This window comes from Felis catus, chromosome B2 (genome assembly GCF_018350175.1).
Source record: "Felis catus isolate Fca126 chromosome B2, F.catus_Fca126_mat1.0, whole genome shotgun sequence".
NCBI lineage: Eukaryota > Metazoa > Chordata > Mammalia > Carnivora > Felidae > Felis > Felis catus.
In genome coordinates this window covers 3,427,642-3,454,836 of record NC_058372.1, presented here as the reverse complement: position 1 = coordinate 3,454,836, position 27,195 = coordinate 3,427,642, and the positions used below count along the sequence as shown (strand labels likewise).

At 45.8% G+C, this 27,195-nt stretch overlaps 1 protein-coding gene and 1 long non-coding RNA gene across 9 annotated transcripts; one reads left to right on the top strand and one right to left on the bottom strand.

Moving 5' to 3' along the window:
* The first annotated feature begins 579 nt into the window (after positions 1–579).
* On the top strand, positions 580–4,557 carry LOC123385659. 2 transcript variants are annotated; one of them, XR_006598600.1, is made up of 3 exons: positions 580–1,011; positions 1,164–1,461; positions 1,581–4,557. It is a non-coding gene; the product is annotated as an uncharacterized LOC123385659 (long non-coding RNA). The 2 variants fall into 2 exon arrangements; XR_006598601.1 differs by having other exon boundaries at positions 1,578–4,557.
* Positions 2,703–26,369, bottom strand: ZNF322 (zinc finger protein 322). Of its 7 annotated transcripts, none has more exons than XM_006931385.4 (5): positions 26,054–26,365; positions 25,316–25,397; positions 25,096–25,184; positions 10,240–10,309; positions 2,703–7,073 (listed from the first exon to the last, which is right to left on the bottom strand). In XM_006931385.4, the coding sequence occupies exon 5, from the start codon at positions 6,889–6,891 to the stop codon at positions 5,683–5,685; it is 1,209 nt and encodes a 402-aa protein (XP_006931447.1). In that variant the 5' UTR covers positions 6,892–7,073; positions 10,240–10,309; positions 25,096–25,184; positions 25,316–25,397; positions 26,054–26,365; the 3' UTR covers positions 2,703–5,682. The 7 variants fall into 7 exon arrangements, 6 of the variants coding, with proteins under 6 accessions (XP_006931447.1, XP_006931446.1, XP_044914424.1 ...); XM_006931384.4 differs by having other exon boundaries at positions 25,336–25,397; XM_045058489.1 differs by lacking the exon at positions 10,240–10,309 and having other exon boundaries at positions 25,336–25,397.
* Positions 26,370–27,195: the final 826 nt, after the last annotated feature.

The following is a 27,195-nucleotide window of genomic DNA, read 5'->3' as shown; positions in this document are numbered from 1 at the left end:
CACTTTTTAAGTACAGTAAATTCCTATATAATGCAGATCTGTTTCTGCACTTTGCGTTTTGCTTTATCTACGGTTTTTGGAGGAAAAGGAACTCTTGATCTCTTCCGTGTGTGTAGCGAACACCTTCCAGTGGTTTTCCATTTAATTTACACTGTAAACACCGACAAAACAATGCACAAGATTTTAAACATATCATATATACACACAGAACTCAGCGGAAGCACACGACACATTTTATACATGTGGTTCTCATTGCAGAGCTGCGGCCAGGCCAGCCCGGGAGACCCCCATTCACAGGGGCACAGGTTCAGACACAAACACACACAGGAACTCAGGCACACATAACTCGGCCCAACACACAGACACAGGGAGTAGGCGTGGAGGGGCCGCAGTAAGGGGAGCGCGAAAGGAGGACGGAGAAATGCGAACCACAAGCCCTAGATGGCAGGGGCAACACGAAGCCTCCTCACCCGCCACAGAATCGCTGGGAGGCGGGGAGGAATCGGCTCATCCCCTCGTGGAGGCTGGGTGGCAGGGGCGTGGCCAGAGGGTTGGGGGCGTGGCCAGAGGGCGTGGGGGGCGTGAGGGCGTGGGGAGAGGAAAACAGATGTCCGGAAGGAGGCCGGGGTGAGAATCCATGCCTTCCCCCGTTGCTAGAGACGAGAAAAGAGACAGGCAGATGAATTGCAGTACTGGAGAGCACACCTTGCACTTCGGCTGAAAGATCGGCGATCTTTGGGAAAGCAGCTAAGTAGAAAATTGAGAGAAGGCAGATTGTAGCATGATAGGAAATGAACACTTGGAAATGGAAGCAGTATAGACTTTAAGCTGGTAAATTTTGGAACGGGAAAAAGAAAGAAAAAAAAAAAACACCAGCCGATTAAAGGCAACCCAAACCTTTTCTTCTTTTTTAAACCGGGTACAAAAGGGCATCTGCACATATTTGAACACATGAAGGAAAATCTCTGTGAAGGAAATGAATTTTAAAAACCTACAGAAAAGACAAATGAAGTAGGTTCCAGAGGCGGTGGCAGCATGGGCTGGGCAGGTTAAAGGAGTCAGCACATTTATTCCTCTGGGAGAAGAAAGGCGGGATAGATAAAAAGATTTGTGTTGAAGCGGTCAGGAGGGCCCTGACTGCCAGATTTTGTTTTTCCTTGTAGGTGATCCGATGGGGGCACCGAGGAGCGTAGAGGAGGCCAGCGGTGACTGTTCCAAACTCCGTCAGTCCCCCGCTCGGCCAGAAACACGGGGTTTGAACCGCCCACTGGTGAACCCTAAGGCCTTGCCGCCCCCCCCCGAACCGACCACGAGCAGCTCCAACGTCCTCCGCCCGCACGTCGGGGCTCCCCGTTTAGAACAGGGGCTGGATTCAACCAGGAAGGTCCACTTAGGATTTCATACCAAGGCTCCTCCTCGTTTTCAGACATGTTAAGGCAACCTTCTGAGCCAGGAGTTAAGGTACGTGAGGGCTGCGGAGATTTCTCAAAATGGGCACGGAACATAATAAACAGGAGCTACCCCACGGGTCCTCTCCTTTCCTCCCTAGACCTTAACCGCCAGTTACTTGACCTTAGCAGGTGCAGCCCCTCCGTGTCAAGGTTCCCCTGCCGGACAGAAGGACGGAAGGACGGCCTCGGCAAGGGTCAACCGCTTTCAGCTTGCCCCACCGCTTCTAGAGTCCAACTGGAAGGTGAGGCCAAAGCTGTCGCCTGGGGCATGAAACGAGCAAGCTTCTACTGCGTGACAAGCTGTTTTTTCCCTCAAGGAGAAAGAACTATTTTCGACAAACACTTACGGCCTCTGTGGGCGCTGGGACCCACCTTCGCTCTTCCACTTCCCGAGACATCACTTCTGTCCCCGTCACTTGCAAGGGAAATGGCTGCTTCCCCAGGCTCATCTCAGCACTGCCCACCTGACTGTCGGGCCAGGGACAGAGCAGCAGGAGGGCCGCAGGCCTCGTTGGGACACACCTCTCTACCCGCAAGCCATAAGGAAAACAAGCCGAAGCTGGGCCATTTTCCCTTCCCCTTTTCGTCCGCTGGCTGTCATACCTCCCCCTTCTTTCCTCACAATGAAAAAGCCACTTAAAACCCTGAAACCTATTCCATTAGGGGAGCAAACAGATACAAACGGAGGCACACGTGACAACGGGGGGAAACTCGGTGCCACCCCGCCGACACCACTCCAAGGGGAGAGGTAGAACTGCGCCCTGGGCGGATTCTAAATTCAAACTGCAAATTCAAAATTTGTCTTGATTTTGAGGTTGCAGGTGACTCACATAAACAGATGTTTTGCTGTTACTGAATTTTAGCCCCAAATATGGTCAGTTTCAGCGGTGACTCTCTCCTGTGTTATTTAGGTAATGCCCGGCAGAGGCTCCAGAAGGATCCAATATCCACAGCAGAGCAGAGACAATACTCCTTCCAGGTTTCCATTCACTTCTCCGCTTTCGCCTCAAAAACTCATGGAACTCTAGAGCTGTTCTAATGGCCCTGATCGCCTCTACCAGGCCGAAGGGCCATGTGAATGTCAACTTTAGTTCTTTGTGTATTTAATTAAGGTAGAGCTGGCAACATTCTAAGATACTCACGTGGGCATTGCAAGGATCTGATCTGTGTCCACTGTGGAAGGATTCCTCCATATCGGCTTTATTCTAACGCAAGTGTAGGGGAAATGCCTTTTCTTAGCAGAGACAAAAATAGAGTTTTTCAGAATAAAACTTTATTTAAGAATTAAGGGAAAACAAAAACATTAAAGCATAGGAATACATTGACTGAATACAAGTGTCTCGTTTGGTCTGAAATCTTGAAAGGTACTCTAACTACTTACCTGAGGTAGATTTAGGTTGGCACTGTCTCAAGAGAACCTCCATCCATCCCAGAAGTTACCTTCTAGTTTTGGTTACAGGCTCCCAAGTGGTCCTCTCCAACCTCAGGTTATGCTCTATGAACAACACCAACACCTTTTCCCCCACAGTTAAAAGCCCTCACCCTCAGACCTGTCTCATACCCCTAATGTTCTCCTTTTGAGGGATGGTCCATCCTTAATTTACTTAAAGACGAGAGACAATTACCGGTAAGATTAGTTGAAAGAAGGGGCGAGTCACTGCCCTGGCGACGATACAAACTCTGTCCCCTTCTCCAAGTTCTAATGACTAACAAGTAGCCATACGGACTAACTGTCATCACCACCAGGCCATACGCCCGATACTATTTTAAGTATTACAACTGTCAAACATATACTAGTGACAGGCATGATTCGCACCGAAGAGAAACAAATACATCTTGCGTGTTTTGTCACACTGGGCCACTTTTCATGGTGTAAGAACTGTGTATGAAAATTACTAAAACACATCAGATCGAATAAACTTCCAGCAATTGTTTTCAAACACAAAAAAACAAAAAAGCAAAAACGAAAACACAAACAAAAAATCCCCTAGAATCAGATTCCTTATTATCACTATATGCTCTATCCACTGACCCTAAGATGATCAAGATCATCAACCAGTCATTAGGATCAAAGCTTAGAGCCACACACAAGGTAGCCACTGGCCACCCATGAGTCCGAATGCCAACACTCTCTGGAGTTCAGGGATTTGTTAAAATAAACCAGAGAACCCAGACTAGCAACAACATACTGACTCACCAGTCTATAGTCCCAAATACTGGAGGAATCTTAAGGATTTATATTAAATGTCTTTTAATCTGACAGAAGGAAAAAACCCCTCAGAATTGTCCGTTAATAATCCCTGGATTAATTATAGTATTTCTAGAGAATGTTAAAGATAATCATAATTATCCTGGTAAATTGCAGATACGTGCTCATCCTTAAACCTCTGATGAATTTGCCAACTACTTTTCCCTTCTAGCATTTAGAATCCTACATTCCGAGCCAAACAGATACCTTGTGTTGTGGTGACTGCAATCCTTTCCCTGGGAATAAAAAGTATTCTCTTTTCTTGGCAGAACTGAAATAAACGAAAAGCGTGTCATTATGGGGCTTGATTTGCTATCAACAGCAGGGTAACAGAGTGAAAAGAACACCAGCTTTGGAGTCGGGATAATCGGAATCAAGAAGTTTAGCTCCTCCATTAATAATGCATCGTTATGTGTTCTTTCCTGTGCCTGCTCAGGCTTAAACCTTTCTTTTGGTTTCCCTTAATCGGCCTGCGAGGATCTGAAGAGCGGGTCTCATCACTGAAAGAGACGTGATAAGGTCCCAACAACGTGCACGCTAGCAACCTCATGACAGTTCTGCTGAAATTTGCACTTCTGAGTTGGAAAGAAATCAGTCTCTAAAGCGGAGATTTCGAAAACCAGCGATCATCTCAAAGGTATTTCAGGGAAAGAAAACTTTTGAGGGGATGCCTTAACTCACACTAAAATACACAAGCTGACTATTCTGCCTCTTTATGAGGTTGGCCCTCCGAAGGAGGAACCTGGGGGGACAGTTTCGATCTAGGGTCACTACTCCCTGGCCGTTCAGTTCTTTTCACTACTAGCAAACGGTTCCCAGGCTACTATCGACACGCTAGTCCCCATTCTGGTCAAGAATGAAAAAGGGACAGAGGCAAAGTCAATACAATCCTTTCCCCCAACAGTAACACATGTCACACCTTCTATCACAAGGTTACGGTCCTTTCCTTTATTGGATTTCCAAATTGTAAAAAGCGAAAGTAATCATTAAGTGGTTCAGATAAAAGAAAAGCATCTTTACCTGAGTTACCCATGAGGCCTACCGCGATCTGCCCTCACTCCTCCCAGAACGAGCTCCTGGGGATCTAAAAACTGTTTACATACTGACTCCATTAAAAGTCATCTCTACCATACGGGTCAACTAACTATGAGAACAGTTCTCTTCATACCTATTATATGTACACAGTCCACACAATTCGATCTCTCACTGGCAAAAAGTTCTCTGCAGAGTACGTTCTTTGGGACCCGGTAAGGTAGGAGAGTTTCTGACAAGGCTTTTTTCAGGGGCTTTTTCACTTGTGTGAGTGCCCCGGGATACCACAAGAGCGGATCACTGACAGAAGTTTTTCTCATTCAGAGACTCTGTAAGGTCCTTCCTCAGATTGGGTTTCTTTGGTGCAAACCCAAGGAGGCTCTCCCAGTGAATGGATTTGCCACATTCAAGACAAATAGACACACTTTCACCAGTATGGCTTCTCTGAAGAGTAAAAAAAGTCACAGTTCTGTTAGAAGCTTTTTACACACTCGCTGGGGTTTCTCCCCACTGCGGGCTTTCTGACATCCGATGCGATGTGCGTACTGTCTGAAGCTCTGTTGACACGGAGGGCATTTAGAAAGTCCTCTGGTGTGAATTCTCGTGGGATGAGGGGGGGCGGGCACCGCTAGAAAGTTCTCTCACACTCACTGCATTTGCAAGGTCTCCCACCTGTACGAATCCCCTCGTGGGTGATCAGCTGTGAGCTTGGACTACGGGTTTTCCAAAACTCAGGGCATTTGTAAGGTTTCTCACTCGAGTGACCGATAAAAGTGTCCTGCTAGGGTAGCTCTCTGGGCAAACCATTTCTCAACTTCCCACAGTTGCATTCTCTGGTCCCCACGGAAGTCTGAGCTCCGAGGAAAGTCTGAGATTCGCCTAGAGTCCTTTATCTTATGAGTTCTCGGACACGTACATACACCTTCTATGGGATTGTAACTCCTTGTCTGATCAAGACATCTGTGAGGCTTCGGATGCATGGGGAGGGCTGAGCTCAAGTCCCTTGTCACCCATATTACAGATATACGGTTTTTCACCGATGTGGATTGTCTGATGTTGCAGAAGGGCTGGGCTCTGGTGGAAGCTTTTATCGCACACGCTGTACTTATAACGCAGCTCTTCGGTCTGAGTTCGCATTTTCTGCTGGGCCACGAAGTCCATGCCTAGGAGGAAGCCACCCTCACATGCAGACCACTGGGGCGGTTTCTCGTCCATGTGGATTCTCTGATGCACAATAAGGTCTGAGCCACAGCTGAAGCTTTTCTCGTACTCGAGACATTTGAAAGTGTGAGTGTGAGTCGCCTGATGCCTGATCAGGTTAGCGCTCCGCGTAAAGCTTCTCATGCACTCCAAGCACTTATAGGGCTTCTCGCCCGTGTGGACTCTCTGATGTACAATAAGGTCTGATTTCTGGCCAAAGCACTTCTCACAGGCGCCACACTTATAGGGCTTCTCCCCAGTGTGAACCCTTTTATGAACAATGAAGGCTGAACGGTGTCGGTAACTCTTCTCACACTTGTTGCATTTATAGGGCCTTTCGCCAGTATGAGTTCTCTGGTGGCTGATGAGGTCTGACTTCCCACTAAAAGCCTTTTCACACTCCAGACACTTAAACGGCTTCTCACCCGTGTGAGTTCTTCGGTGCCTTATGAGGTTCGTGCTTCGACTGAAGCATTTATCACACTCGCTACACAGATACGGCTTCTCGCCTGTATGGCTTCGCTGGTGGACAAGCAGGTCGGAGCTCTGGCCGAAATTCTTGCCACAGATGTCACAGGTATAGAATTTCTTACCTGCGTGTGTCCTCTGGTGTCCCGAAAGGGCTAAGTGATGCCAGAAGCTCTTCTCGCATTTGCTGCATTTATAAGGTTTCTCGTAATTGTGGACCCTCTGGTGTGAAAGCAGCTCTGAGCTTTGGACGAAGGTTTTCTCACACATATCACATCTGTAAGGTTTCTCCCCAGTGTGGGATCTCTCACACATAATAAGAGCTAAGCGTTCACACAAGTTTTGCTCACGTTCAAGGCACTGGTATAGCTGATCATCTATTTGCGTAATCTCATGCACATGAATAAAAATCTTTTTACCCTTCTGAGGGCATACATGATATATTTTCCTTTTCTGAGTTCTCTGATTATATCTCTCTTCCGAAGCGCACATTTTCTATGGCTCTCTCCTAGGGAGTTTTCCACTGGTCTTCTTGACCCATCATTTTCTTCATAGCTGTTTTCTTGGTAAGAACTTGAAAGATACATCTGTTCTAGGCCTTTCAGTCATGAGCAGTTCGTCACTACAAGTTTCCAGCATCCTATACACTAATTCCTTACTTGGTATTTTCAACCCTGCGAGACAAAGAAGAAATATTATCTATATTCCTGTGACTAACAAAAGAATGTTCAAAGTTAAAAATCACTGCAAAAAAGACAGAAATTCTCCATCAGAGTCCATAAGTGCTCTAGTTTTCACAAGGGTTGAAATCAGTTAGTTTTCCTCTTTTCTTTTTTTAAAGAAAAAAAAAATTTTTAATGTTTTTATTTATTTTTGGGACAGAGAGACAGAGCTCGAGCAGGGGAGGGGCAGAGAGAGAGGGAGACACAGAACCCGAAGCGGGCTCCAGGCTCCAAGCTGTCAGCACAGAGCCCGACACGGGGCTTGAGCTCACGGACTGTGAGATCATGACCTGAGCCGGAGGTGGACGCTCAACCGACTGAGCCACCCAGGCGCCCCAGTTAGTTTTCCTCTTTTTTTTTTTTTTTTAATTTTTTTTTTCAACGTTTATTTATTTTTGGGACAGAGAGAGAGACAGAGCATGAACGGGGGAGGGGCAGAGAGAGAGGGAGACACAGAATCGGAAACAGGCTCCAGGCTCTGAGCCATCAGCCCAGAGCCTGATGCGGGGCTCGAACTCACGGACCGCGAGATCGTGGCCTGAGCCGAAGGTGGACGCTTAACCGACTGCGCCACCCAGGCGCCCCAGTTAGTTTTCCTCTTTTCTAATACGAAACCGGTCAGTGACACATCTGAGGAAAAGACCAGTCAGGAATATTTCTGTTATGAACCTGGGTGATCTCAAAACCAGGGTTCTTCCCCTTCCCCTCGCTTCAACCGAATAATCAAGAGGCCGAACATCTCCTCCTAGCGCATAATAGGTGCTCAAAGCTAGAGCAGAAGTTATTTTGCATCCACAGACACCTAAAGTAACCTACGAAAACGCTGATGCAAAGGTTACTTGGTGTATGTACACTCTTCTGGGGACAGAGTCCGTGGTTCCTCAGCTGTGACGCGTGGGACTGGGCACCCGCGCACTCAGGTGACATGAAAACAGCAGGAGGGTTGAGTATAGCACGCTAGTAAGTGTGACGGACCAGAACCCAAAACACAGCAGCTCCAGAAGCGGCAGCAGCAGTGGCCACCTGAATTCAGACAAAACAAGGAGTCAAAAGGATCTAGAAGGCGGAGGGCTTTCTGCGTCATCAGTCTGCTAATCAGTTTTCCAATTTCCCTGCAACAATTTGGTAAGCTCTCCATGTGCAGGGCACGGAGACGGCTGTTGTGATAGAAGAAAAAAAAAGTTATTTATAAACATAAGAAGAAATACCACGGCTTCAAATGTCAGCTCAAAAAAGTTCTAATGTTTAGGTTTCGGGGATGAGAGAAAACGGAATGGGGTGGGAGTAGTGAGTGCGGTTTCTCGAGTGCAGACACGGGTCCACAAGAAATGTAATGCTGAAACCACGGCAGAAGGACAGAATGAGAGAGAAACGTGACGCACGGCTACCAGAGCAGTGAAGTCAACGGCTCGGAGCAGGGGAAGGAGGTGAGCGTGAACAAGAGACAGCACGCTTATGCTAAATACGGTTAAGTATACACCTCCGATTTCAAAAAATCTATCACGTCACCGTGATCGTCAAAGCCGTTCCAGACGTGACATTTTTGGGGGTCCAAACTACAAGTTCCAGATGACTCTCGCGGTGGCGTTAAGAATTCCTTACACTCCCAGATCGTTTGATGATGGGTACCCTAGGGAACAAGGTCACCAACCTGATCCATCAAATGGACCTCTGCCACCCAGTAAAATACCTTCAAAGTGAGCCCATTTCCGTCCTCACGAGAGAATGAATACTCCTATTATTTACCAGCGTGCCGAGCGCCAGAGGTCACCTCGTTGACTCCTGCGCGCGTGTCTCGGAGCGCTAAGCGGGTGTCTGCAGCGGGACACTTACCGCGGTCACTGAGGGACCAGGGGCCTCTTCGGAAAGAGTGATCCAGAAACTACCAACAACAACAACACACAGCGCACGAAGCACCAAGTAGCCTGGGGCTGCCATCGTCGACCCCCAAAGCCTGAAGCGTCACAAAGGACGCTTCTTATTCACTAGGGTTTGCAACGAAAAGCCCCGTGTCTGCTCCTGCCTTACTGACCGTCAAAGACAAGTTCGGCACAGGCGGGGCGGTGGCGCACAGACCCGGCCTCCTCCGCCCCCCGTCCACCCGATCTCCGTTCCTGTTCTTGCAGGTCCTCGGCCAAAGCCTTGGAGTCCTCCTGTGACCTTCTCCCTCACACCCCACAACGGAGCCATTGGCAGACTCGCTGGCTCCATTCTCAGAACGAGAACCCAACTGCCTCTCTCGCCGGCCGCGAGCCAAGGAGACGTCTCGGAAGAAACCAAGCCCGACGCTTTGATCTTGGACCGTCAGCCTCCAGAACCGGGAGAAAATAAATGTGCTCTTTACACCGCTCAGTCTGTGGCACTTCGTCACGGCAGCCCCAGAACTCAGGCCGCCCTCCCGTCACCACCTCCTACACTCAGACCCTCCACTCCGCAGCCAGCGGAACTCGTGTTAGAACAACAGAATGTGGGGGCGCCTGGGGGGCTCGGTCGGTAAGCCTCTGACTCTTGGTTTCTGCTCAGGTCATGACTCGGGGTCCTGATCCCAGCGTCTTGAGATCAAGCCCGGCGGAGCCTGCTTGGGACTCTCTCTCCCTGTCTGCCCCTCTCCTGTCACACTCTCTCTGAAAAGATACAAACAAAGAAAAAGCCCAGACAACAGGGCAAGTCCTCTGTGCCCCCGAAGGACAGCCTGAGGCTCTGCTGACCCCGCGGCCTCCCCCACCTGCTCTCTCACCGGCCTGCTCCCTGCGCGTCCCCATCGCACGTCCCCACCTGGCCACATGGCCTCCGGGGTGTCCTCACCCACGCTCCCCAGGGCCTCTGCCCCTCCCGGTCTGGTCCCCAGCTCTCCTCCTCCAGGGGTGTGCCCGGCGCCCTCTCAATTCCTCTGTTTCTTCAAATGTCTCTTTCTCAGGAGGTCTCTCCCGACCCCCGCGTTTAAAACAGGGAGCTGCCCGCATGCTCCCGGCTTCCCAACCCCTTTTTTGCTCTTCTCCACCGTGTCTGCCATCTTCTGATACGTGATGCACTCGGGTCGTTGAGGCCTCTGGCTGAAGCACGACAAGGATGTCTGGGTGTCGTGTGTGCGCTTTCTCCCGTGCACACGGCGGCTTACCTGGGAGCTAGCTGGGAGAGCGCCTGGCTTCCTCGCCCCGCGAGTCCGGTCTCTCTCGGCAGCCGGCCTTCTGTAAGACATGAGGGTATGCCAGGGACGGTCACAAGCGAGTGGACTTGGCCCTAGAGCGTTTCACTCAACGACTCCGAAAATGGGTAAAGTTTCCTTAAGAAAACTTAAGGGTGTTCTCCCACAAGCCCTTACACTGAGTCCTGAGAGACGAATCGTCCTAACCCATCCCGTGTGGCTCTCCAGAAAGGGGACAAGAATCTGAAAACCATCTGCATAATCTACATCCTCCTCGGGGTTCTGACACGGAGGGGAAGGGCCCCCAAGGCCAAATCTCAGGAGAGACACACACAAAGGTGACACCCTGGCCACAGGAACGCAGGCCGCCCCATCCGCAGCCGTGGGGACAACCTGCACAGCAACAAGGCCCAACTTTACTCGGTGCTGCGGGCAGGCCTCAGGCTCTGGGGCATCGAGAGTCTACACCGGCCCCAGCCACCTTGTGTTTCAGCCGCATGCAACTCAGGAGGCGGCCGATGACGGGCACTTGACGGGCACGAGAGTTAGAGTGCCCAGGCCGGTCCCCAACTCCTTCCCTCAGCAGCCTGGACCTGCCATTTCCGGGCCACTGAGGCTTCAGGTCCCTCGAGGGTCCTGCTGCCACCAGGGATCAGAAGCCAGAGCGGAAGTGCTCAGACCCAGACAACACACGGGCCGGGCAGAGGCTCTGCATGACACTCGTCCAGAGCTGCCACCACGCGGACGACCTATTTCCTGGCTCTGGCTCCAGGTAAGACGGGGTAAACACAGGCCATCCTCGGCCCCCCTCGGAATCTTCGTGAATCCTGGCCAGGAAGCACAGGCCAGCTACCCGAGGACTCTGGAAAGGAAACGGCACGCAGGTCAGGAAAGACGGGAACTTCAAGCACAACCCAATTTCTGTTGATGTTGATGTTGTTGTTGTTGTTGTTCCCTTTAGCAGCCCCCCGGCCTGAACTCCACACGGGCCAAAATGAGAGGTCAGGGAAGCCGTAGGTCATAGTTCAACTAGATTTTTCAGAAAAACCTATGCGCTTCCATGACAAGGGCTTTATGCTAACTTCGGCCGAGGGGCAGAAAACGGATTAAAGATGGAAAAAGAACAGAATACTTCTGGAAGAACTACACAGAACACGGGAAGAAAAGAGAGTTAGAGAGGGGGTATCGGTGCTGCAGACACCCACACGCACACCCACACCGCCCCGGCATGCCTCTAGCTCTGTAAGGACAAGAACAAATGCACCGAACAAACACACCCCTTCCCCAAATGCCTCGGGTGAGCTCTCAGCGGCAAGCCACCGAGTGGAGCAGGGCCAGGGCGAGGGGAGCAGGGCTGAGGGGAGCAGAGCCAGGATGAGGGGAGCAGGCCCGAGAGAAGCAGGGCCAGGGGAGGCAGGGCCGGGGGGAGCAGGGACAGGGTGAGGGGAGCAGGGCTAGGGCAGCAGGGCGAGGGGAGCAGGGCCGGCTGAAGACGCAGGCTTCTGGCCGGCCAGGGTGTTGGAACCAGTCTACGACGGACACAACTCACTCCAAGTAGAAATGTTTTCTTCAAGCTCTGATCAGAGCAGGACAGAAGGAAGGCACTCAGCCTGCACACACTTAGAGGCAGTCCCAGGGTGGCGATCCTTCAGGAAAGTCAAAAGGAAAGGACAGGAACCCTCTGGGCTGCACCATGAAGGAGAAAAGGAGCAGAGAGGAATGGAAGGTCCTTCAAGATGATGGAAAAAGTTTTTTAGAAAAAAGGAAAATAAAAATTCCATCTAGGGGCCCCTGGGTGGCTCAGTCTTAGGTTAAGCATCCTACTGGATTCCGGCTCAGGTCATGATCTCATGGCTTGTGGGACTGAGCCCCGCATCGGGCTCTGCACGGACAGCTCGGAGCCTGCTTGGGATTCTCTCTCTCCCTCTCTCTGCCCCTCCCCTGCTTGGGAGCATGTACTCGATCTCTCTCAAAATAAACAAACATTAAAGAAAAAACAAAAAAAGAAAAACAATGCCACAAAACTTTACCACAATGACAAAAGTGGTCAAGTGTTGCTGAATTAGCAGTCTTATTAAATATTTCACATTCTAGTAAAATAGACGTAATTCAACTAAAAACTAGGAAAAGAAACAAAAAACGAATATAACCTCACTGGTTATTGTATTAATGGCAGGTGAGAGTTAAGGGATGCTACCAAAACCTGAAAAACCAGATCATTAAAGGCTAAATAAGAAAATGGTACCAAGGGGGTGCCCGGGGGGCTCAGTCAGTTAAGCGTCCGACTCTTGGATTCTGCTCAGGTCATGATCTCATGGTGTGTGAGTCTGAACCCCACATCAGGCTCTGTCCTATCAGCTTGAGATTCTCTTTCTTCCTCTCTCTCCTTCCTTCCCACTCTCTCTCTCTGTGTCAAAAATAAATAAATAAAACTTAAAAAAGAAAAAGAAAAAAAAACTACGAAAAGAAAAAAGAAAAAGAAAATGGTACCAAGGCATTAAAAAAGATCTAGGTTCCAAGGTAGCCATTATAACAAAAATGAAACATTCTAGATTTTTTTTTAATGAAAAGCAACAAGTAGTTGAAAAAACAAGTATAAATAATATGATCATGCTGAGACCAAACACATCAATCATATCGATAAATGAGGAGTTTTACTCACCCATTAAAATTTTTTAAAAAATTTATTATTTTTTAATAAAATATTAAATATTGTAATATTTAAAATAAATATATTTATTATCTTAATAGGAGTAGGAGACACAGAATTCGAAGCAGGCTCCAGGCCCTGAGCTGTCAGTATAGAGCCTGATGCGGGGCTCAAACCCACGAGGTGTGAAATCATGACAGGAACCGAAGTTGGACGCTTAACCGACTCACTCACCCATTAAAAAATTTTTACTGGGGGCGCCTGGGTGGCGCAGTCGGCTAAGCGTCTGACTTCAGCCAGGTCACGGATCTCGCGGTCTGGGAGTTCGAGCCCCGCGTCGGGCTCTGGGCTGATGGCTCGGAGCCTGGAGCCTGTTTCCGATTCTGTGTCTCCCTCTCTCTCTGCCCCTCCCCCGTTCATGCTCTGTCTCTCTCTGTCCCAAAAATAAATAAACGTTGAGAAAAAAAAAATTAAAAAAAAAAAAAAGAAAAAAAAAATTTTTACTGTGGCTCAAGAAGCAAGACCCAACTATATGCTAAACACAAGAGACACCTAAAACAAAGATTTGAAAAGGCTGAAAACACAGGGACAGAAAAAAGGATACGCGGCAAATAGGAACAATAAAAGTAGGGTTGTTTTTTTTTTTTTTTTTTTTTTAAGATATCAGGAAGAGAATTCGGCCAAAAAACATGAAACACGATAAAGGGCACCTTTTAATGTTGAAAGCCATATACTATAGCTTGACTTGTAACAGTTATGGTTTTGCACCAAATCACACAGCAATCAACCTCATCAAGCAAAAACTACATATATAACTACATATATAACAAGAAATAGAGATACACACATTATTAATAAGAAAACTTAACATTCCACGGTCAGTAAATGGACATACAAAGTAGAACAAAAATAAGTTATGATGCGGAAAACTTGATCGAATTAGTAAGTAAATCTTAGGGATAGCTAAGGATAGTTATCTCCTAATAACAGGAAATAAACTTTCTTCTCAAGCACACATGAATCAGTCACAGAATTCTGTCATATAGTAGGTCACAAAGAGAGCATCAGTAAGTTCCATAAAGTGACATCAAACTGAAAATTTATTGAAACATCAAATTAAAAAAGCCCCTCCTAAATGGGGAAAAATAAACTAATAAAACAACTCTTCAGCAAATGGGGAGACAAAACAAAATTTCTAAATATTGACAATTAACAATATTACAGATTATAATCTATGGAATAAATTTAAAGCAGTGACCAAGGAATATTCATAGTTTTAAATATTTTTACATCGATAAGAAGAATTACATGAACAAACTAAACTCTCACCTCAAAAAGCTAAAAAAAAAGGTAAATCAAAAGAAATTAAGGAAGAAAATAAAATTAAAGACGGAAATCAGGAAACTGAAGAGAAAAACAACCTAATTATAAATCAAAATCCTACTTTGGAAAAAACGTAACGAAGTGATAAACTACTAGCTAACTTAATGAGGAAACAAGGGAGAAAGTACACGCTTACAAAGTAAGGAATAAATAATAGCTAAAACAAACAAACCCCGCCCCCACATACACATACGGGATCACTTCGCAGACTTCTGCACAAATAAATGTGATCGTCTATGAAACAGACTGTTTCCTCGCGAAATACAATTTACCAAAATCACCCCCTTCAGAGACAGAAAGTTTTAGAACACTAATATGCACAGAATAAACAAAGTTGTTGAGGAATTACCCCACAAAAAAGCACTAGACCTAGATCATTAAATTTTTTTTTTTTTTACTCACGAACTGTGAGATCATGACCTGAGCCAAAGCTGGACACTCAACCGACTGAGCCACCCAGGCACTCCTGCACCTAGATGATTTCAGAAGAGTATTCTAACAAACTTACAAAGACCAAATAAACCTAATGTTTCATAAATATCTTCCAGAGCACTTAAAAATGAACAAAACTTCTAATTTTTTTGTGAAAATAGTTTAACATTGACAATTAACCTGACAAAGAGTACAAAAATGTACTCCCGTATTAAAGTATTAAAGTACTCCCGTAGCCCCGTATTAAAGTGAAAAGTACTAACAAAAATCCAACATCACATTAATGAAAGTAATATATCATGACAAAAGTGGGAGTTATTCAAGGAATGCAAGATTTGTTCAATATTAGGAAATCCATTAACATAATACTGCATATTAACAGATCTATGGGGGAAAGTCATAATTATCTCCATAGATACTGAAGGAACTCACAACAGAAATCAACATCCATACCTGATGAAAATACTCAAGAAAGTCGGAATTAATGAATACTTCCTTTTATTTTTTATACGAATACTCCCTTTTAAATGATAAAATATACACTGCTTAGTCTTACAGCCAGTACCTAAGTGAGAAAAACTACTCATTTCCAATAAGATCAGGAACAAGTCAAGAATGACCACTATCTCCATTGTTAATAAACTCTGAGCTGGAAGTACTAGCCAACACAATTAGAAACGAAAAGTCAATTAGAGGTTTAATAACTGAAAAGAGGTAAAATTATATCTGTTTGGAGATGTATGAGAGTATAACTAGAAAACTCTAGAATCAACATTAAAACTGACTCAAAAGAATTCAGTAAGGCAGCAGGATATAAAACTCACCCACAGAAACAAATAGCCCTTTTCTGTGCACAGACAACCGACTAGAGCATACAATGATAGAGAATATTCCCTGTACGATAACAGAAAATATGAAATACGCAAAAATAAATAATTTTGTAAAATAGAGAAGAGGAAAACTCTCAAACACTACCGAAGGACCTAAAAGTAGACCTGAACAAACGGAAAGGTATCTTTTGTTCTTGGATAGAATGACTCAATATAATGAAGATGTTGGTTCCTCGTAAAAAGATGTGTGAATTAATGCAATTACAACAAAAAATAATATGCTTCTTCATGGAACCAGACCAAATGTGAGCAAACTATGGCCCACAGGTCAATTCTGGCCTGCAGCCTGTTTCCATAAAGTTTTACCGAAACAAGGTAACACTTACTCATTAACATATTGCCCCTGGCTTCTTTCACACAGGCAGAGTTAAATAGTTGAGCAGAGACCATATGGCCCCCAAAACCTAAAGTACATACTTTCTGACGCTTCACAGACATATCAGGAATGCCTGAGCTACCGTTATTAGTCAAATTCACTTGGGAAAACCAACATGCAAGAATCGCTAGGAAACAATGAAAAGAAAGATTGGGGGGGGGGGTGACTAACTCTATGAGACATTAAAATATAGTATAAAGCTTCTAATGTTAATATTCTGGTACAGGAATACATAAAAAGATAAGTGGAATAGAATAAAAATCCAGAAACAGATATCAACATACATAGAAATTTAGTATACAATAAAGGTTATGTCTCAAATTACCAGGGAAAAGCTAAACTATTTATTTATTTATTTACTTACTTATTTGTTTATTTAGAGAGCACATGAGTGGGGGAGAGACAGAGAGGGAGAGAGAGAATCCCAAGCAGGGTCTGCACTCTCAGCACAGAGCCCGATGCAGGGCTTGAGCTCATGAACTGTGAGATCATGACCTGAGTCAAAATCAAGAGTCAGACAATCGACTGAGCCTCCCAGGCGCTGAACTTTTAATAAACGATGTCAGAACATCAGGATAGTCACATGAAAACTGATGCAATTTGATCTATACCCACATCACATACCAAAATCAATTCTAAACTGATCAGGGATCTGAATTTAACACATTGAAACCACACAGGTACTGAAACGTACAGATAACCTCAGTGTACAGAAAGGTTTTCAGCCTATGACACAAGATTGGCCATTTGACTAAAATAAAAGCATTTTGCATGTAAAAAGGAAAGAACAAAGTCAAAAGTCAATGACAAACTGAAAGAAAATGTTTGTAACATATATTTGAGACAAACGAATATTTACATCTATTAGATAAAGGTCTCTTAAAAATTGAGGGAAAAAAAACCACTAAAAACCTGATAGAACAATAGGCAAAAAAAAATACACAAAAAAGATAGAAAAATGTTTCTCAAACATACGAAAAGATGTTCAATCTCGCTTATATTTACAGAAATTTAAATTAACAGTACATGAAATATCTAGGAATAGACAGGAGCTTTCTAAACTTGATAAAGAATGCAAGAAAACTATAGCTAATATTATACTTAATGGTGAGAAGCTCGAGTCTTTCCAGTTAAGACAAGGAAAAAGGTAAGGATGTCCCTTCTTACTACTCCTTTTCAACATCATACTGAAAGTCTTAGATAATACAGTAAGACAAGAAGAAGAAATAAAAATTATACAGAATGGGAAAAAATTAACTATCTTTGCTTCCAGATCACATGACTGTCAGTGTAGAAAATACAAAAGTATCAACAAAAACCCTGGAATTAATTAAGCGATTATAGCAAGCATGCAGGATACAAAGATAATATACAAAAGGCAATCACGTTCTTCCACACCAGCAATGAATCTGAAGTTAAAAACGCAACATCATTAGCACCTATGCAAAATGATATACTTAAGTATTAATCTAACTTATGTATTAATCTAACTTACGTATGCATGAAGAAAACATAAAACTCTGATGAAAGAAATAAAAAAGAACTAAATAAATGAACAGAAATCCCATGTTCATGGATATGCTGACATCTATGCTGTCAGGACGCCAATTCTTCCTAACTTGATCTACAGGTTGAACTCAATTCCAATCAAAATCCCTGCAGGTTATTCTGTTGCTATCAACAAATTGACCCTAAAGTTTATACAGAGAGCAAAAGGCCCAGAATAGTCAACAAAGTATTGAAAGAGAACAAAACTGAAGGACTGACACTACTCAACTTTAAGACTTGCTACAATGCTCCAGTAACCCATGTAGTATTGGTAAAAGGACAAATAGATCAGTGGAAGAGAGTCTAGAAATGGACTCATATAGATGTAGTCAACTGATCTTTCAACAAAACAGCAAAGGCAATGCAATACAGAAAGATGTCTTTCAACAAATGTGGCAAGAACAACTGGACGTCCCCTGCAAGAATACGAAATAGACAGACTTTACACTTTTCACAAAAATGAACTCAAAATAGGCCATGGACTTAAATGTAAAACACAAAACTATAAAACTCCTAGAAGATAACACGGGGGAAATGCAGACAGTTTTTTAGATAAAATACCAAAGGAATGACCTATGAAAGAAATAACAATCTGGATTTCATTAAGGTTAAAAGCTTCTGTTTTGTAAAAGACACAGTCTAAAGCCACAGACTGGGAGAAGCCACAGACTGGGAGAAAATATTTGCAAAAGACATCTGATAAAGGACTGTTATCCAAAATATACAATGCATTTCTATATTCTTAAAACCCAACAAGGAACCACCTGATTGAAAAAAGGGCAAAAGGTCTGAACAGACATCCCACCAGAGAAGATGTACAGATGACAAATAAGCATATGAAAAGATGCTCCACATCGTACGTCACTGGGGAACTGAACGTTAAAACGAGATACCACTAAAAATTACAATGAGCCAAATCCAGTACACTGACAACACCAGATGCTGACAAGGACGTGGAGCAACAGGAACTCCCGTCCATCGCTGGTGGGAACGCAAAATGGGACAGCCACTCTGGAAGGCAGTTTGGTGGTTTTTCACAAAACTAAACACACTCTGGGGTGCCTGGGTGCTCGGTTAAGTGTCCGACCTCAGCTCAGGTCATGATCTCACAGTTGGTGGGTTCAAGCCCCGCGTTGGGCTCTATGCTGACGGCTCAGAGCCTGGAGCCCCTTCACATTGTGTGTCTCCCTCTCTCTCTGCCCCTCCCCCACTCACACTGTCTCTCTCAAAAATTAATCAACATTAAACACACACACACACACACACACACACACACACACAAAACTAAACACACTCTTACATAATCCAGCAACTGTGCTTCTTGGTATTTACCCAAAGGAGCTGAAAATGTGATGTCCACACAAACACCTGCACAAGGATGTTTACAGCAGCTCTGTGCACAATTGCCAAAACTCGGCAGCACCAAAGATGCCCTTCAGTCAATGAAAGGATAACCAAACGGTGCCACATCCAGACAACGGAACATTGCTTAGAGCTGAAATAGGAATGTTCCCCAGGGAAAGCTCTGGGGAAACCTTATACGCATATTGCTAAGTGAAAGAAACCAGCCTGAAATGGCCACAAACTGTACGATTCCAAGTACACGATATTCTAGAATAAACAAAACTATGGCATTGGTGAAAGAGATCAGTGGTTTCAGGGGTCGGGGAGAAGGATGAGTAAGCGGAGCACAGAGGATTTTCAGGGCAGTGAAACTCTTCTGTGACACCATAAATGGTGACAGACGCCATTATACATTTGTCAAAGCCACGGAATGTACAACACAAAGAACGAACCCTCAAGTAAATCAAGGCCTTTGGGTGATAATGGCATCTCAATGTAGGCTCCTTTGTAACAGATGTAGCACTCTGGTCCCAGAGGTTGACAGCCGGGGAGGCTGGGGGGGGGGGGGGGGTAGAGGACGTAAGGCAGCTGCGTGCACTCTCCACTCAATTTTGCTGTGAACCTACGAGTACTCTCAAAAACGTCTATTTAAAAAAATGAAATAATTAAAAAAGGTATGTGAAATATTGTTTCTCACCAATCAGGCCGGCATCCATTGAAAAGTATGACAGCACATTTTGTTGTCAAAACTGTGGGGCAACAGACACGCTTGTGTTGCTAGAGGGAAGGCCAACTGACACGACGCTCTGGCCGGGAGTTTGGCAGAGCTCCTAAAACTAGATCTGCATTTATATCTGACTCGGCGGTCCCATCTCCAGAAATCGGCTCTGAAGATACATCTCCAACAATTTAAACATATACAAGCATGAAGTTGCGCACCGTAGCCAAGGTTTGCGGTTTGAAAATATTTAAACCACTTCAACGCCCATGTGAAGCAAAGTGGTTGAACAAACCTCGTATAACGGAGTACTACGCACCTGTAACAAGGAAGAAAACCTTCGTGAATTGACACGAAATGATTTTCAGGATATGCCATAAATTTCAAAAAACAACAGTCGAGAAACACACGCCACATTTTGTGGGGTGCGTGGGTGGCTCAGTCGTTAAGGGTCTGGCTCTTGGTGTTGGCTCGGGTCACGGTCTCACCATCTGCGGGTCTGAGCCCCGCATCGGGCTCGTGGCTGACAGTACAGAGCCTGCTTGGAGTTCTCTCTCTCCCTCTCTCTGCCCCTCCCCCCACTCTCAAAAAGGAATAAAGAAAAACATCCACTCCATTTTGTGTAAGAACGCAGTAGAAATAAAAAACGTACACATGTATCTATTCATTTGGCCACAGACAGCTTTGGAAAAGGTGACAGGAGACACTAATACGCGTGGCTACTATCCCGTGGGGGGCGAACCCGCAGTAAGAGCACAGGAAAACGGAACTGGTGGCAACAGGTGATGGAGGGAGAGTCGTGCTTCTGTGAACCTACCTTGTTTGTAACACGCACGTTTTTACTTTCACAACTGTTACATTCCACACGCTCAGTAAGTAAACAGGCAAGACGCCTGAGCAAAATGTTACAATGTAATATAAGCGAAACAAATGAGTCAGTGTTTCAAATGAAGAATACCCAGAAGGGGACAAACTCAAATGTACTTTAATACGATACTAAGAATATAAACCCAAGTTGAAGATAAAAAGAACTATAAACAATTACTGCACTCTAATTAGCAGGGCTATTTCCCCCTGTGGTGGTGAAGATATACTACCTACTGTATACCCTAGGACTGAACAAATAAGTAAATACACTACTGGCAAAATGGCACACAGATTCCTTATCGTCAGAGAAGGGAGTTACAAATATAGAAAAGAGAACTCTAGTGTTTAACTGGAATTAGAAGTATCAGGAGGTCAAATTTTTTTAAACATTTTTTAAGTTTATTTATTTATTTTGAGAGAGCAAGGGAGCACATGAATGGGAGAGGGGCAGGATGGAGGGGACTGAGGATCCAAAGTAGGCTCTGTGTCGACTGCAGAGAGCTCAGTGTGGGGCTCGAACTCATGAACTGTGGGATCATGGCCTGAGCCGAAGTCAGATCCTCAACGAACTGAGCCACCCAGGTGCCCCAGAGATCAAGTTTTTAAGTGTACATAGAACACAGAAATGCATGTATGTGTCAAATTGCACGTTTATTTTATCTTTCTAATAATGTCTGCTGAAAGGTCACAGAAAGCATGAAATCTTAGTAGTAAGGAGCACACCAAGCACTCAGGTCTTGTTTCTAAACACCATTCTCCACTGAAAGCGATCAGGGCTCCTGGAAGAAATGTCGATTCCGGGCTTTAGAAAGGACAAGATGAGCCCGGAGCACCTTGTACCAGAAAATAAGCAAGTGCTCAGGAAGTGGTGACAAGATGGGAAAAGGACCCAGGAGCCAGGCCGAGGGGGCTGCTACTACACAAATCCGGAACAAACAGAACATCAAAACAAGCAGTAGTAAGTTAGTAGCACAGTAAGAATCCATGAATCTATATGTATATATAAAAAAAAAAAAGCGAATAGCGAAGGTAGTTTTTCTTATACTAAAAAGCCAACAATTAAATGTAGAAGAAAAGATGTAATTTTAAAAGTCACTATGTCCAATCAAAAGAAGAATATGAATTATTTCAGGTAAAAATCTAGTAGGTATAAAGTTTGTGAGATCAGGATATTGACACAATCTGAAAATATCTCCTTACTAGATATTTAATAATTACAGGGACAAGGAGAGTAACTTCATAGGACACAAACCTGGAAGCCACCACTTAAACCCAGTGATCAAAGTCACTGTCACCACTAACATGGTATATAACTTGCCTCCTACTAGAATGTGCAGTACAGAATGCACCCCTGGGCCACCTTGTCAACAACGTATAGCCTGAATCTGATCATGAGGAAACATCAGACAAACCCAAAGTGAAGGAAATCCTACTAAACACGTGGCCTGAACTCTTAAAAAAGTCAAGGTCATGAAAGACAAAGTCTGAGAGAGAGTATGTGTGCCACAAACAAGAAGATATGACAATTAAATGAAATAAGGGGGGTGGTGGATTGATCTTTGTAAGAACCGGGTTTTACAAAGGCCTTTAGTGGAACAATGGGTTCTTGAAAAGGCCATTAGTGGAACAATGGGTTAAATTTGAATAAGATAATATTATGTGAGTCAATATCTTGACTTTGATAGCTGTAATGGTAAGAGAACAGCCTTGTTTTTAAGACAGGAACTATTGAGTATTTAGGACAGGCTCTCTCAGCTGGGGTTCGAGGAAAGAATGAAGCTCCACAGAAAATGATTTGAGTAACTGTTTTTTCAGTTCTCCCAAGAATGGCATGTAGCTAGAAGCATTGTACGTGCATAAGAAAGCAGTTAATTCATGACATACCTTAGGACTTTAGGGCTTAATTCTCTTAAGACTTTAGGGCCTAGCATGTCGTAAGACTTCAGGGCTTCATTCTCTCATAGTTTGACAAGAATCATTATGGCTATAACCTACTCTCAAAAAGTTCAGGAAAAAAATGCACGTGGATGCATATGTAGGTGAATACAGACACACACAGAGTCGTAAAGCAAACACAGTACAACGGTAACATTTAGGACTGCTGGGCAAAGGGTACAGGACTACTCTGTATGATTTTGCAACTTTCGTGTAACTCTGAAATTATTTCCAAATTAACAGATATTTTGGTTTGTTTTTTAAAGAACACGGTAGCAGTGAGTTGATGTCTTGTGCTGACATTGAACGTTCAAGTTCTGGAATCAGGTTTTGGTTCACATTCCCACTGTGCTCCCCTGTAGACGCAGGAACCTGGGTAAGGAAAGTACTTACCTTCCTTCTGCTTCCATTTCCCCTGTGATAAAATATGTAAGGTACCAAGGCCTGCCTTAAGGAGCCGCCATGACAGCTGAGTCGCTGCCACTAAGGACCCAGCTCCATGCCTGAGAATCAAGGGATGCTCGATGAATGACAGGCTCTATTATTTTCTTCATTCCATCTTCACACACATGAAAACCGAGTATTGATCGAGTCTATCCTCCGTGTCTGTCTCTTGTGCAAAGCCTTGTTCAAAGCCCATTTAAACTTAGTTAGCTAAATCATAAACAATAACTCAGGCGCCCCTGAATGTTCTGTCTTTTAAGCTGTGTGGGGCGCCTGTAGCTCCGTCGGTTTAGTGTCCAACTTCGGCTCAGGTTGTGATCTCACGGTTCAAGAGTTCGAGCCCCGCATCAGGCTCTATGCTGACAGCTCAGAGCCTGGAGCCTGCTTCTGATTCTGTGTCTCCCTCTCTCTCTGCCCCTCCCCTGCTCGTTCTCTGTCTCTGTCTCTGTCTCTGTCTCTCTCTCTCAAAAATAAACAAACATTAAAAAGATAAAATAAAATGTGTATTACTGCAGTATGACTGCTAAGGTCAAAAGGGGAGCAGAGTGGAAACAGAGAATTCTGAGTCTGGTCATAGCCTGGTAAGCGAAATCAGAGTATTCCCGACTTATCAGGCCAGGGAAGCCTATCTGCCCTAAGTAGCCAATAAAACGGGGGGCACCAAGAAGAAAAAACTTAAAACATAAGGAAATCATTTTCTTATTCCCATCTCAGTCTTTTAGATGTCAGCACCTAGAAGACAAAATACAGTCTAGTCCAAACTTCCTTAGCTCCAAGATGTTTCAACTGTTCCGGAGCAAACTCAGAATAAAGCCTGGTTTTCGCTGTTCTACGTCCTGTGGCACCCCTGCCTACCTTCAGCCTCGCGAGCCGCCTCAAAACTCTGGCACTTGTTCCTTCTGCCTAGAATGCTCTTCCCCCGGGTAGCTTGCTTCCTTATTTGATTCCAGTCTCTGAACATTAATTCCTCAAAAGGAGGCACCCCCTGGACCACTTTATGTAAGATAGCGGGATCCTCTTATCCTGTTCCATTTCTCTTATAGCACTTCCCATCCAACGATGTGGAATAGATTTTATCCCTGTTCATTTGTTTCTCCCTCCTACTAGAATATAACTTCCATTAGGGTTAGGCCTTAGTCTATTGTCCCCTGCAATATCCCCAGGATCTAGGCTACGGCGTTGAATGAAACCTATGACTAAACGGCACAACAAAAAAAAGGGCCGTCATAATTCTCAGAACCCCCATGGCAATGCAACCGGCTAGGCTAGCAGCCCTGGCTGGTCCTCTTGGCAAAGTCAAACGTATACTGCAAGTCTTAGCTTCAGGGTACCCTCTTCCAAGAGGTTTCTCTTATCTCACCCTAGCAAGACACTGGTTCTCTCTTCCATCGGTAGAGTCACAGTGTGCAGAGTAAGCAGGCAGGCAATAAAAGTCCAGGCAGAGAAACTGAGTTTGGAACTTCAAAGCGCAAGGTTAAGGATGCATGGGACAAACAGACAAAGGTGATAGAATATTAATCTAAAAAACAGGTAATGCCAACTGTATCAGGCCTGAGGCTAGGGATTACCCCCTTTCCTTTACTTTTTTAAAGCTTATTTATTTTGAGAGAGATATGGGAGGGGGCAGAAAGAGGGAGAGAGAGAGAATCCCAAGCAGAGCCAGACTCAGGGCTCAAACTCACAGAACTGTGAGATCATGACCTGAGCCAAAATCAAGAGTCGGACGCTCAACTGACTGAGCCCCCCGTTGACCCCCCCCCTTCATTTATTTTTAATTGATGGCATGGACTGTCTCATTTAATCTTCCCAAGAACTCTATAAAATAGGTATTAATACCCATATTTGCACCTAACAAATAGAAAACCTGATGCTTAGGGCAGTTAAATAATTACCCAACAACTCACAGCTAGTAAGCAGAAGAGCCACGATTTAAATTTCGATCTTTTAACTACAGAGTCTGCCCAAGCACTGAGCATACTGCCTGTTCTGGGCCGCAAATCAACCAAGAAGCAATTACTACAAGCCTGTTGCGAGTATCCATGTTGGAAAGAAGTAGAAAATACATTCAAGTTAGTAGAATAGGATCCAGTTTTATCACTTTGCTATTTCAGGAGCTAAGAGAGTATCAATCCCTTTTTCATGTTATCTTCTCCCAATCCTAGGCAGGCCCTCAGTCTCACCTCTCCTTCCCCCTCCCAAATCCACATTTATCTAGAAACACGCAACCTGGTATGCCACTTACCGTAACAACAAAGACTCGAGACAGTGTTCCTTCTGGCTTCAAAAGGTCTCTGGTCCATAAGTATTCACAGCACGCAATTCTGCCCTCTCCTGGAGGAAAAATCAATAACGCAGAAATGTATAGTTTTTTGGTGAAATTTGTATTTTTTCTGGAGCTGGCCATCTAAATATTGCTCCCATTTACTCCCCAGTCTGGTCAGCATCCTTCAACCACATCTTACCTCTTCCCACATTTGCTTACATTTTGTTTCTCCTCCAAGAGGCACCTGCTGCTGGCGGCCATCAGGTCCTTCCCAACCAGCTCTAGACAAAACACCAAGAATCCTTCTGGACAATGACTAACTTTAACTTAAGAAAGCCCCGAGTCCTGTTTCACTTGCTTGTTTAAATTTTTCTTTCTGCTAATTATCTTTTGTTTGCATTACCTCAACTTCTAAGGTCAAGGACCCATTCTTCTAACCACTCTACACGCCAAGACGTAGTTGACAAGTGTATACGGTACCATTTTATATACAATGTAGCTTTCCAAGAATAGTTATAAGGTGGCTGAAAACCAGATGGTTCTGTTCTTCTGAACATTTGAGTGCAATATAACTAATCTCTACCTTTAAGATGCTGGGGGAGGGGGTGGACTTCAAGGTCCTTCGGTTTCCCCCCCGTAGGAAGAGATACAGATCGCTTAGAAAAGTGCCTGGTAATTAATATTTACTATTATCTCCAGGAGCGACCGTGCCGAGCTTCTCTTCTTTCAACTTTTCATTGACCGTCTCTCGGTCCGCCGTCGGGCGGCTGGGGGGTCACAGACCCCGCTCGGCGGCGAGTAGCAGAGGCTGCTCTTGCCCTGCGGAGGCCGGGGGCCGGCGAGGCGGCTGGGGCTGCTTTCTGGTCCCGCCGCCCCCCTCCCACTCCCTCCGGGCCCCGCGGCCGCGCCCCTCCCAGGCCCCGCGGGCCGCGCTTACCCCGGCAGCCGCCGGCACCGCCCCTCCGCCTGGGACCGCACTTCCGGTTAGTCTCCGGACACTCGGCTCTGGGCTTCCCGGCGGCCGCAGCCTCCGCGGCGGTGGACCTCGGGGCCCACCTTCAGGAAGGGAAGGAAAGCAAACCTGGGGGGCGGACGAGAGCCAGGAGCAGCTCCCTTTGCGCGGCTCGGAAAGGGAGCTGGGGCCAGGCCGCCCACTGACCGCTTTAAGGGCCGACAGGGCCGGCTACGCGAGCCCTTTCAGCCAGGCTGGGAAGCGGCCGGCGCAGCCCCGCCCCCGCGAGTCACATGATCACCCCTGCGTCGGCGGCTGGGGCGTCCCGCCCCCCAGCCTCTGAGCCAATGGGGGCTGAGCCCGTGTAGCGGGGCGGGGCCCCGGGGCGCCTGCGCTGCGGGCCTTCGGCGGTTCGGGGCGGAGCTGGCCAGGAAATGGAGAGTTCCTCGGAGGCTTGGGGTCCTGGGCTGAGGGGGGAGGTGGGTGCTCCACGGCCACCTGGTCTAAGAGGAAACGACGTTGTTTAAATGACAGTGTCTGACTTCCGTGCCCTTTCCTCAAGGCAGTTAAAGGAGGACTCGAGCTAGGAGTAGCTTCACGGAGATGAGTGCGGACCCCGCGAAAAACACCCCGAAGGACCTGGGAGAAATGGAGGAGCCCGCAGCGCAGCGGAAGCGCTCGGTCACAGAGGATGTGGCCCGCGAGCTGGATGAAACGCTTTCAGAGGGGAGGTGGTGGTCGTGCGTAGGCGGAGACAGCTGCAGCGGAGGAGGCTAGGACTGCTCTGATGCCAGCGGAGTCCCCAGCCCTGGGCTGGAATCCGCTAAGAGTAATCCCTTGTGTTTGGGTTCGAGCAGAATGGAGATTTCCTTCCGAGGAAGATCTGCTTTCCCTGCTCGGTTGTTGAGTGAGCAAAAGTTTTTAAGAAGCCCTCAGACGGCAAAGAGTCCTTGGCGGTGTAACCAAGGACTTCGGTTGTGAGCAAAGTACTGGGGGCCGGGAGCCGTGAGAACATCCTCAGGGTTTACCAGTCACGCGTTCAAGATTAGCGAATCATGTTGCTAATTCTGGGATTCTCCGGGGGAGCTGCGGTTTATTTTCGTTTCATATTTGCTTTTAATGAAAAC